Genomic DNA, 12756 nt, shown 5'->3' with positions numbered 1-12756 from the left:
AAAATATTAGCAAAATCAAAAATTTGAACTGGGGACCTCTGGTTGAGTTGACACGTAATGACCCTGTATCACAATCCAAAATAATCCTGCTGCACTGGGCCAAGATGTAAACATGTTAGTCCAACAAAATGGAGATATACAACACAAACTTTCAGAGAAAAAGGCTAGGCCAGTAACCAACCTAAAAAGAGGAAAAATAACAAAGACCCTAAAGCATGAACCCAGTCAACAGCACACTCAACACCAACCGAGCAACTCTTGGCTGGGAACATGACACAATGTTTTTATGAAAATGGAGAGACCTGTTGGAATTTAATATTGACTTATTTTAAACATTTAAAATAACATGAAATATATATATATTTTTACCATTGTGGTGAAGAGTGGAGTTTGTGCTTACACTATCAGTAGCTATTATAAGCACATAAGTGTTATATAATTGTGAAGAGTAGAAATACTGACCATATAAGTCATGTGATTGGCTTTAAATTGATGTATTTTAACTATAGTCATAAAAACAAACAGCCAACATAATACTTGTTCTCACATTAAACTTTTGCAGCAAATGAGCTACAACAAACCAAAAAAGGTTGTCAGCTCATTGAGAACAACAGTTTTAGCTCATGTAGCCATAGCCTAACCACAAGGCCTACACTTCACAATAATGGTAACCTCAAAAATCGGCATAAACAAAAACTCTTTTAAATGTCAAAAATGGCTGAACAACAAACTTTAAAAAGTCTTTCCCTTTACTAAAAAACACATTAAGCAGTACTTAATTTACAGATTTACACTCCTGATCTAGCCCTATGCAAAGCTAGAAATCCACTTTCCCAGTTTCAGGATTTACAGAAGTTTCTGTTATGTTGGTTTTGTAGTGTTACCGTTGTTGTGAAGAGTAGAGCCTGTGGTTAGGTTCAGGATGGACAGCAAAACTTTAAGATTGTGTGTATTCCATGTTGTTTGGCTGTTTACATGTAAATGTATAACGAGAATATTTTTGATTATCACGTTAGTATATGCTGTTGATAATTAACAATAAAAAATAAAAATCATAGTGAACACAATGTTTATGTAAACAAACCACATATTTATGTTTATTCGTTTAGCAGACAATCAAAACCAACAAAAGAGCAATAAAATGCAAGTGCTATGACAAGTCGTGGTTAGCCTAATGCAGTATACGTCAAGTCAAGTCACCTTTATTTATATAGCGCTTTTAACAATACAGATTGTGTCAAAGCACTTAACAGTATCAAATTGGAGGATAGAGTGTCAGTAATGTATAATGATAAGATTAAATACTAAATTTTCAGTTAAAGGCATTTCATTACTGAATTCAGAGATGTCATTGTCTAGCTCGGTTTAGTTTAAATAGTGTCTATGCAATCAAATGGACGATAATCGCTGTAAATTAATACACGTAACAAGGTGTGTGTTTTTTATATACATACAGTATATATATATATATATATATATATAGATAGATAGATAGATAGATAGATAGATAGATAGATTTGGAATAGAGTGTGTTAGAGTTAGAGGGTCAAATATAGATAGAGATGTGTTTTTAGCTGCTTCTTGAAGATGGCTAAGGACTCAGCTGCTCAAATTGAGTTGGGCAGGTCATTCCACCAGGAGGGAACAGTTAATGTAAAAGTCCGTGAAAGTGATTTAGTGCCTCTTTGGGATGGCATAATAATGTGTCGTTCACTTCGCAAGCTTCTAGAGGGTACGTAAGTCTGAAGTAGTGAATTTAGGTAAAGGGGTGCCGAGCCAGTGGTGGTTTTGTAGGCAAACATCAATGTCTTGAATTTTATGCGAGCAGCTATTGGTAGCCAGTGCAAATTGATGAACAGAGGTGTGACACGCATTATTTTCGGCTCATTAAAAATTAATCTTGCTGCCACGTTCTGGATTAATTGTACAGGTTTAATAGAACTGTCTGGAAGACCTGCCAAGAGAGCATTGCAATAGTCCAGCCTGGACAGAAAAGAGCTTGAGCAAGGAGTTGCATGTGCCAAAGGAAAGAGCCTGATCTTGCTAATGTTGAATAAAGCAAATCTGCAGGACCGGGCAGTTTTAGCAATGTGGTCTGAGAAAGTGAGCTGATCATCAATCACAACTCCAAGGTTTCTGGCTGTTTCTGAAGGAGTGATGGTTGATGTGTCTAACTGGATGGTGAAATTGTGATGAAGTGATTGGTTTGATGGAACCACAAGCTGTTCTGTCTTGGCAAGGTTGAGTTGAAGGTGACGGTCCTTCATCCAGCAAGAAATGTCTGTTAGACAAGCTGAGATGCAAGCAGCTATCATCAGATCAGCAGGATGGAATGAGAGGTAGAGTTGAGTGTCATCAGCATAGCAGTGATATGAAAAGCCATGTTTCTGAATGACAACATGTAGACCGTGATTCCATGTAGACAGAGAAGATAAGTGGTCCAAGAACTGAGCCCTGAGGCACCCCAGCAGCGACTTGGACACCTCACCCCTCCAAGATACCTTGAAGGACCTGTCTGAGAGGTAATTGTCAAACCACTGGAGTGCGGTTCCTGAGATGCCCTTTGCCAATAGGGTTGACAGGAGGATCTGGTGGTTGACCATATCAAAAGCAGTGGACAGATCCAGCTAGTTAAGTAATGGAGATTTGGAAACCGCTCTTGCCAGTCTTAGGGCTTCAACAACTGAGAGCAAGGCAGTCTCGGTTTAATGTCCACTTCTGAAACCAGACTGGTTGCTGTCGAGGAGGTTGTTCTGTGTGAGAAAGGCAGAGACTTGGTTGAACACAACTCATTCAAGAGTTTTTGCAATGAAAGGAAGAAGGGAAAAGAGTTCTTTAAAAGAGTTGGGTTAAGAGTGGGTTTCTTAAGTAGTGGGGTTATACGAGCCTGTCTAAATGCTGAGGGAAAAACACCAGTGTGAATGAGATGAAATATGATGAGATGAAATAGAATCAAGTGGACAAGTAGTAGGATGATTTAGGAAGGATGAGTTTAGAGACTTCTGACTCAGAGAGTGGAGAGAAGGATGTGAACAAGTGTATGTCTGCTGGTAAGATGTGTTTGACAGTTTGACAGTCAGAGTAAGAGATGCTAACTGTTTAGAGCGAGGAAGCGAAGATGAAAGTAAAACAGAGAGCCTGGAGGGTGAATGTGAGCCTAATTTTTATCAAAAGATGACATGTGGAGGGGTATGTGTTGTGTCAGGAACCATGTTGAGGTTAAGAGTGAGCAGGAAGTGATCTGAGGTGTGCAGTGGGGTAACCAGCACATGATCAGTGGAGCAGTGTCCTGAGAATTAATGAGAAATTATTGAATTAAATTAAAGGTTATTAAATTAATTATTAAATATATAATTATCATTGTAATGCATGGGGTGGGACTGAGAACCATGAACGTGAGGCTTGGTGGCTCCCACGGCTCTCTGCCCCACCCCTCTTGTCCCAAAAATTTTAAGTGAAAGTGACTTGACATGTGGTCAAGTATGGTTACCCATACTCGGAATTTGTGTTCTGCAATTCACCCATCCAAACTGCACACACACAGCAGTGAACGAACGAACACACAGTGCAAATGACAACTGAGCCACCTATAAACCTTGATCAGTCTCAAGAAACTTGGATGAAGAAGAACAAACATTTCCCATCCACCAATTCCAAATGATTTTCTGTTCCACAAAAAAAAAAAAAAATATACATGTTCCCCCCAAAAAAGGATCCACAAGTATGTGACACAGAGCAAGAAATGTTCAAGTTTTGATGCATGTCAGCTTCCTGCAAAGGTACTCAATGTAGAGGAAGAGGTAATGAAGTCATTATACAAAAATGAAAACTATTTATTTATTGCATATATTAAGGTACACTATTATTTACTGTATGAACTGCATGTCATTATAGGTCGACATGCAATGGAAGAAGCCACCTACAGAGCTGATAAGTCTCCTAGCCAGAATCAGGAGTACCTGTTACATCCCAAGGAATTCCAAACACTGAGGCCACATGAATGGTTATTTGGAGAGGAACACATATCAAAACAAAAATCTGAATGCATAATTGTACAATTATATTTGTATTTGTAAATGCTGTCCTCAATATATTCAAGTATTTTGATTAAAATTGACGTTTGATTCAAAATGCTGTATTATTTGTAGACTATTGAGTGCTATTTAAGAGCTGTACTTAATATGAAGGGTGCAAATCTCCACCAGCTAAGCCATTACACCACAGGTGTCATTTTAAATAACACAAGGGAGCAGATGGCATGGCAAAGATTGCGAAAAGTGAGAGCAGCTCCTTATGATTCTTAATTTTTACATGTACAGTACACAGACATGATTATGCATATTTCTGATAAACAGGTCAACTTTGAGCAATATGATGGGCTCATCACTTTCGTAAATATCAACAACATACACTAGAGGTTTGCGGTAAGTAAAAAGACTGCAAATACAAATATTAAGCTAGTACATGTAAACATGGACATGCCCATATAGAAATGTTTGATCTTTTCAACGACATTTAATTGACTTAGTAGTTATAATTTATTTGTTTCCTTTTCTCCATTTTAGTGACTACATGCTTACACTGACACCATTTTTAATACTTGACCCTCAAAGTGGTACAAATTAAATGAAAGAAGCCAAAAAAGCCTGCAAAAAACTTTGGTAGGACAGTTTGTTTTAAAAAGTAATTTGGCTTGTTTAGCTCCACAACATTAATGATGATAAATTACCATAGTTGGTGTTGCTTAAAACCACAATAAACACACACACTGCATTTTTCAAAAAAACAGAGAATTTTTCTTTTTTTTGGAAACCTGGCACAATCATTTCACAATCAATTCATTTCAGGAGGATGGTTCCAGCTGTGGTGTCTTTGTGATGCTGGTAAATGGAGGGGGAAAGTGGTTTACATAAACACTGTCTTCACCTTTTCCCATATGACACTGTGTCTATTAATTTTCATTGCTGTCCTTCTAGATGGCGAAACCGGTGGTGGAAGAGTTCCCAAAAATTCCTGACAGCATTAATATAAGGAGATGATGTGCCACTACAGGAAAAATGTGGCCAATGAAATTTTGCTGGCATCAGGTATAAAGTACTTTGAAAGAACAGTATATTTCCATGTCAGACACAGAGAGATGAATTATAATCCTATCTACATTCAAATGATTGCAGTGTGAAGAGAGGAGTACTGCTCTGTGTGTGGAGAAAAAGAAAGAGCCCAAACAGAGGAGCAATGCATCTGGGTATTCACTACGCCATTTCTGCCTGTTGACTGTTTTCACAACTACATTTAATAATTCCAACACTTTCTTAATACATCTAACAACATGTCCTATTTCCCTTCCAGATTCAATGTGAATTATGCCAGAGGTAGTTTCATGTTCAGTGCCTCAACATTAATCTGCTACCAGAAGAACAAGCATGGATTTGTGATGTGTGTTTGTAAGCTATTTAGTTAGAGGAGCTGATGCTGAAAGTGTGTTTCAATTGTAAGAAAATTGTTTTGCACTGATAAGGGACAACGCAAACTATGAAAACATATTTTATTACATAAACAGTTAATACATAGAAAATACTTAAATTTTTGATTCATCAAAATATCCACCATTAGCAGCTGAAAACATGGGCCAAGTTTAAACCAGTAACCAGGCATCACAGCTGGTAAAGGGGCATGTCTGACTTTGACATGTATATATTGCCATTATTATGTAATCAAAATGAAAATTATTATTGCTGGTCTTCAATGATAATGTCAAGTTACTTTAATGTACAGTATTTGCACCAACAAAAAATTATAAGGATTTATTCTGATGTCATCCAAAACCACACTTTGCCAGGGGTGTTTCCAAACTTTTGGAGGACAGTGTATGTGTGTATTTTTATTCTCATCCTATTTTTTATTGTCTGTGTGTCGTCTCTGCTGGAAGCCTGTGACACTAAATCAAATTCCTTGTATGAGCAAGAATACTTGGCAATAAAGCTCTTTCTGATTCTGAGAAATGTGTATTGCCTATTTGATATGTCATGGAAATACTTTTTTTTTTTAGTATTCTGTTTATGTTTCATATTGTTGTGGTGCTCGTTGTCTTCTGCTGGCCCTTTATGTGAATGTAGTTTTTAAAAACACACTTGCATTTGTGAGGGAGGAATAAATGTGACATTTGATATTTTGATAGTTCACTTTTTATTTATTATCTACAAAATGCTGACAAGGCCTAAAATGTTTATTTCCTAAATAGGATGCAAGAATGCTAAAAATAATATTTTTTTTTTTCTAGCCAGGAAAACTTTCCCAGACTGCAGCAACAGTGTACTTTGAACAAGCTTTGGAGCTGTTTGTTCCACCATATAAGATTTGAGCTGTATATATAGCTGCATTTCACAGTCAACTAAATGCAATAAATATGCCAATCCCCATGGTGTAGTGTGTTCTTTGGAGTGTGCATAATAACATCAAAGTGGTTTGGTGTTAACTTGGGTAGCGAAAAGTTATTGAAACTTTAATTTGCAGGTAGGATTGTGGATGGACCTTCAGCACCACATATGTGGACAGCGCCATGTCATACAAACATAGCCAAGTTCATTTGAGGTTTAAAGCTTAGCAGTAGTATATTCAGTAAGTTTAGAGAAAGACATAACAGACCATTTTTAATTTCTACCATCACTGTTTTCTATGGGGTTCTCCTTTGACACAACTTCCAGTTCAATAGCTTTCCAAGGGGGCACACAACGTTACAAAACAAGTTTCTAAATATTTAGCTGACCCTTTTCAACATATCAGAAGTCTTTACAAGTATTTGCTCTAAATGGTACAATTGCAACATTTCTGTATTACTCTTTGCTCATAATAGTTTCAGAGATCTTTTAAAGCAAATAATTCCTCTATAAATAAATCCATTAATTAAAGAAGTTACTATTTTCAGGCATTACAGTAATAAATAAATTTAGATAATGTAATATTTTTGGATGGAAGGTAAGAAATCCATAGAATACAGTGATGTTAAAAATTTTACATCTACAGAAAATATTACTACATTAAAGACTTGTAGTATGTTCTTTAGGGTCAAATGAATATTTTGCAACTTGTTTTGTAATGGTGTGAGCCTCTTTTAAAAAGTTATTAAACTGGCAGTCATCTCTATAAGAAGAAACCCATCGAACAGAGAGATGTTAGAAATGTACATTTAGAGCAAATACTTGTCCTTTAAAGAGTTCTGCTATGTGGTACAAGGTCTGATAAATATTTAACAACTTGTTTTGGAACAGTGTGAGCCTCTTTTCAAAAATTATTCAACTGGAAGGTGTGTCAATGAAGAAAAACTTTGAATACAATGTTGGTAGAAATTACACATGTAAAGAAAACAATTGTAGAATATGTGAGTGAGGCACAATTTATTTATAAAACATCTTAAAGAAAGTTTAGCCATTACTTTATGAAGTGTTGACCCAAAATACCAAAAATAAGGAACCTGTTTGCTGTCATGCTTTCTGAGTTCTTGTCAAGAATCTGATGGATTCAGTGCCATGGACAGTGATATTTCTGCAGGACTGTAAACATCAATCAATGCACATGAATTGTGATATTGTCAGAGTGTAATGTTAAATAAAGATTTCATACAACAGGAAAACATAAAAGTTATTTTAGCAATTCTTTTAATCTCAACTCAACACTTGGAGAACACTGTTACAATGTTAAATGTTTAGCACACTTAAAACCAGAAAGAAAGAAAAAATCCAGACAAGATGTTCCAACTTGCTTTGGAGCAGTCGACCCATGCTTTCAAAACCTATAGAAATAAATCATATATGTCATTGTTAACACCAACACAGTTCTTGCTCATTTTGAGGCAAAGAAATAAATAAAAAGCATTATAAATTTTAATTAGACATTAACTATGTTCAGGAAATTACACATGATTTCCCAGTTGTATGTATTGTTACAAAATTACACTTCATGTACAAGTTCATTATTTGTCATTTCCTAAACGTCTCTTCAAACGGCATAATTATATTGCAGTTTTTTTATTTTATTTTATTGTTGCTAAATGAGCATTAGAAGGCATACTGTGAGTGATATTTGTGATACAAGTATTTGTCTCTTTGCACACAATTAAAAATATATAACTTTTTAGACGGTCCCTATCTTGCTTACCGCTCTACATTGGACATTCGGCGGACATTCGCAAGTAAATATGCCATTAAAACAATACTTGGCCATTTTGTTCGATTGTGAAAAAAAGGTAGTAGGTTGACAATGATGTCGCTGATTAGAATTTGCAAAAGAAATATTTTTTGCACATATAATTAGAAAGTTATTGAACGCGGAAATGTTGTGAATGTGCGAATATCAAACCAACTTTACCCAAGTAGTAAGTGTCTGTATGTAGGCTACTATCTGCACTAGAGCTTCTGTCAACAAGACTAATTCCTTGTGTGTGTAAACACACTTGGCAATAAAGCTCTATCTGATTCTGAAATTGCCATACATTGTATTTAATACATCAAAGTGCATTTCTAAGTTAATCATTTAATTAATATAAATTGTAATTTTTAAAGCGTAAACTGTGGGATAAATGACTGCTTTGGTGTTTAATACGTTTATATAAACATAATTTGGTGATATTGGCATTACATCCGATAAAATACAGATCTAACACAACCAAACCACGAGTGTAGGGCGCCAGGACCGAGACTCGGACACGCTGGGCTAAATGCTAAAAGCAGCCGAATCCGAAACAAAGGAGGAGTTTTGGACATTCGCGACCAATAAGGCAGCATCGCTCTACCTACGTCATTATGACGTAGGGCGTTGCGTGGGCTAGCTATAGCAGCGTTAGCTGTGTAACGGTGATGTTGTAATGTAGAGGGTGTCTGAGGATTTCCAAAATATCGACGCAGATCGACATTGATGAGAGGATTTTATTAATGGTGAGTGAATGTTTTATTACGCACAATGAGCGCGTTGTGTATCGCGGCGTTTATGGCATAGATGAATGTTTATGGCGATGAATGTGTGAATGTGATTGAGTGAACGACAGATAAACAGATCAACAGGGAGAGACAGACATCTACTATTTATAAAGTCCTGCTTTAATCTGTTAACCCCAGTGTTATGATATAAGTGATAATGATATAATAATAATAATACAGGAGTAACGAATAAGGCCTCTTTTATTTATTAAATCGCTATTTGATCAAATACATCACAAATCAGCTTTATTTAAAATGCATTAAATGACAGCTTTAAAAATGCTTTTAATTAGTCAGACGTTAATAAAGTAACAAATAAAATTGTGTTAAACCACTGTTTAAATCAAATACATTTGTTAAACCTAAATCTCTCTTTCATTATTATTAGCTAGCTGTAGCAGTAGTAGTATTCGTGAAAAATGAATAAAGTCTGTTTGATTTATTAAATTACCGTTTGATGGAATAGTCCTATATCATAAATCAGTTCAGATAAGGGAACTTTATTGGCTTTATCGTGTATGTGGACCTTTTTGTTTCCATATCATACACTATCAGTCATGATATTCATTTGCCATTAATGAGGAATGAAATGCTCAGATAAGATACCTTTTAATGTTTTCAATTTTGTTTTATTTATTTATTTATTTTCCTGGAATCTGTTTTTTTTTTCTGATCAAATACAAATTTATCATCAAAACGGTGTCAATTAAATTAATCAATAAAGGTTTTACATTGAATAAATTAATTTATTAGAAAACATTTAACTTTCAGAACAGAACTGTGTAAACTTAAACATGGGTCAAAAAGATCTTGGTTGGTTTTTTTTATAGTAATATTATTATTACTTTAGGAATGACGTTTTAGTAGTAGTAGTAATATATTTCAGTCATAATTTCATCGTTCAACCAGACTTATTTTGACCATTTATCAAGATCTTTAATTTTTTTTAGTTTCAGTAGTTTCTCTCAAAAGAAAAGCTTGTGAAGTGATCCTCAGAGCAGCTCTGGAGATGAACTTTGTGTTCATGTCCTCATGTAGTGAGACGCAGACGATGAAAACACAGCAGGTGTGTCACACATGTTTGAGTTTGTGTAATAAATGAAACGTCGCCACTCATTCACGCAGAAACATGCAGATTTATTAGTGACATACACTGACTGGCTGTTGTCGCATTTGTTTTTGCTTTGTGATAGGCTGTTAGATTAATTCATATCGAGTAAAGCTGTCCAGAGCTGGACAGAACTGCCCATCGTTATCGCCATTCATTTTTTTGGCAATGTCGATATGATATTATATGGACAGTGTTGGGCAAGCTACTTGGAAAATGTAGTGAGCTAAGCTAACAGTTACTCCTCATTAAATGAAGCTTCACTACACTAAAGCTACAGCTCTGGGAAATGTAGCAAGCTAAGCTACAGCAACATGGCAAAAGTAGTTTACTACGCTATTTCTAAGCTATTTAAAATTAAAAAAATAAATAAAAACTACCAACATCTTACTAATCAATGCTCTCTCAGTGATCAATAAAACTGTCAGTCAAGCTGATAGACAGGCATAATAGTTCAGTTTAATTGTTTAATCAACTACTGTTCCAAACCAATTTGGTAACAAAAATCAGTATCATGTACAGGGCCGGATTTACCTCATATTGTGACATAGGCATAATACATTTTTGCTATTGACCGGAAACCTCCTATTGGTAGTTGGTATTGTGGCTTTATTGTATACAGATACATTTATATAAATGGTAACACTTCACAATAAGGTTCATTAGTTAACATTAGTTAACTAGTGTAGTTAACATGAACTAAGAATGAACAATACTTCTGCAGCATTTATTAATGTTAATTTCAACATTTACTAATGCATTATTACAGTTTTTCTCAGGCTTTGGTGCATTTCTGAGATCAGAAATGAAGTTCTCAAAACTACTTGTTCAACCTCCATCATCTAGTCACTTGTGCACATCATAAAAGCAGTTTCTCATTCTTAGTTTTGAACAAGTTGCAATTGCTTTGGTACACTCATGCAACCGATTATGTACATTTGTCTGCGGTTTCCTTCATTATCAGTTACTAATGTCATGTTGCTCAAAATGTATTATATAGTTCTCTGTGCAATAGTCTTACCCCTCAAAACATCTAGTCATTAGTTCATCATACAAGTCATTAAATGCAAAATTGATCTAGTTGTCATAAACTGTCAAGCATATTTTATACACATTTCTATTAGTCTTTTTGTAAATTTGCTATGTATTGTGCAGGTGAATCTTAACTTTCACTAAGGAAGAGAATGTAGATCAACCAATGATAAACCAGTTCTCTGAAATCCCTCATACAGTGCTGCATGCAACAGCACAGCTCTGTCTGTGTTTGCCTTTCTAATTTTGTATTTTCGCCTTTGTGCCCATATTTCTTTTTCTTCTCTAGATCACAATGACGTTTTAATGGTTTTTTTGTCAGACCACTAGTAAAAGTGGAACTGTGAATCCTATCCAGTCTCTTTCAATCAATATCCCACACAGTAATGTGCAAATTTGTACTTTGAAATGGATATATGGCATACATAAGAAGTGCAGCCTTCTGCATTTCAATACAGTAACTGTCATCTAAACTGTTGTCATAGTTTACAGCAGGTAACACTAACAGAGTGCAGTGTTATATTGACAACATGACTAAGTATTTTGACGATATTGTTTGTGAACAATGACACAAGGACTTTTCATTCTGATGGCACTGATATGTTCATTGACATAAATACTTACTTTTGAGAGAAGAACTAAAGATTTTGAGTAAGTTACAGGCTTATGCAGGTAATCCATTGTGTGGTGCTGTTTGTACAAACTGTTTTGAGAAATGCACATGCTTTGCAGATATTACAGATGATTCGAGAAATGCACCAAAGTGACTGAGAAAAACTGTAAAATCAAAAGTTGTGTTTGTTAACATTAGTTAATGCACTGTGAACTACCAATGGACGACTGTACATGTGTCATATTAACATTTCACCAAAATCAAGTTCAAGCTTTTGACCAGCGAATGTTTTTTTCCCCGTCATTACCACCACATCAGAGGCAGTACGGGCATCGCTTTTACATTTTCATGAACTTGCAGGTCATAACGTACAGTTTTCTGTCTCTGGGCGTTCAGTTTTATTCTGTTATTTGGCCAAAGTATCATACTATAAAAGATTCAGCACTTCACACAAGCTATTTGGCTATGACTCGACAACAAATACTAGACTAAGACACTCTTCTCCGCTCCTCAAATACAAAAAACATTAGCCTTTATAAATATAGTGTTTCTTGAGTAAAGAAAACGCTGTACTTATTCAATCAACAGTTCTTTATTTACCTTCAGACAGCAAACAAGCTGAGAAGCTCTAAACTGCGTGCCGCACTTCATTCACAAGAGAGGCGGGAGGATTAATGAGGTTTGACTGACAGTTTAAGGAGCCAATGGCAGTAGCCCCTCACTGCAGAACAAAAGATCCAGAGGGCGGAGTTGGATCCACATCCAGGGGGTGGAGATGGGTAGGTTTAGGGGTGGGGATGGGTGGGTTTATGGATCAGGGGGTGGAGACGGGTAGGTTTAGGTCTATGTAAGGTGGGAGGAGTTGGATCTAGATCCAACTCCACCCCCTGGATCTTGTGTTCTGCAGTGAGGACCATCTCGCCAATGGCGTTACGAGCTTTAGTGGCTGTGGCGTCACTTTTACTGATCCAGGATCAGTGATCCTTAGCTGTTATATTTCTGATTTGAGCTTGAGCTTCAGAATGCTTTGT

The 12756-nt window shown here is 35.8% G+C and overlaps 1 protein-coding gene and 1 long non-coding RNA gene across 3 annotated transcripts in view; both read left to right on the top strand.

Annotated features, from left to right (window-relative positions):
• Positions 1-4836: 4836 nt before the first annotated feature.
• LOC131547736 (uncharacterized) lies at positions 4837-5524 on the top strand. Its single transcript, XR_009272994.1, has 4 exons — positions 4837-4883; positions 4977-5087; positions 5175-5245; positions 5350-5524. It is a non-coding gene; the product is annotated as an uncharacterized LOC131547736 (long non-coding RNA).
• A 2636-nt stretch (positions 5525-8160) lies between these two features.
• The window catches only part of apbb1 (amyloid beta (A4) precursor protein-binding, family B, member 1 (Fe65)), a 44348-nt gene continuing 39752 nt past the window's right edge, over positions 8161-12756 (top strand). The window contains exon 1 of one of the 2 annotated variants that reach the window (XM_058789357.1): positions 8161-8188. Coding sequence is in view for 1 of the 2 variants with exons in the window: in XM_058789356.1 (XP_058645339.1) it covers positions 8928-8930 (3 nt within the window). In the remaining variant the exon portion in view is untranslated. Of the gene's footprint in view, positions 8189-8773; positions 8931-12756 lie in introns of those variants that run through there. The other variant, XM_058789356.1, reaches the window with a different exon arrangement.

Source organism: Onychostoma macrolepis, chromosome 10, assembly GCF_012432095.1.
Source record: "Onychostoma macrolepis isolate SWU-2019 chromosome 10, ASM1243209v1, whole genome shotgun sequence".
Classification (NCBI taxonomy): Eukaryota; Metazoa; Chordata; class Actinopteri; order Cypriniformes; family Cyprinidae; genus Onychostoma; species Onychostoma macrolepis.
Note: the sequence above shows the minus strand (reverse complement) of the source record. Positions and strands in the feature narration are given on the sequence as shown.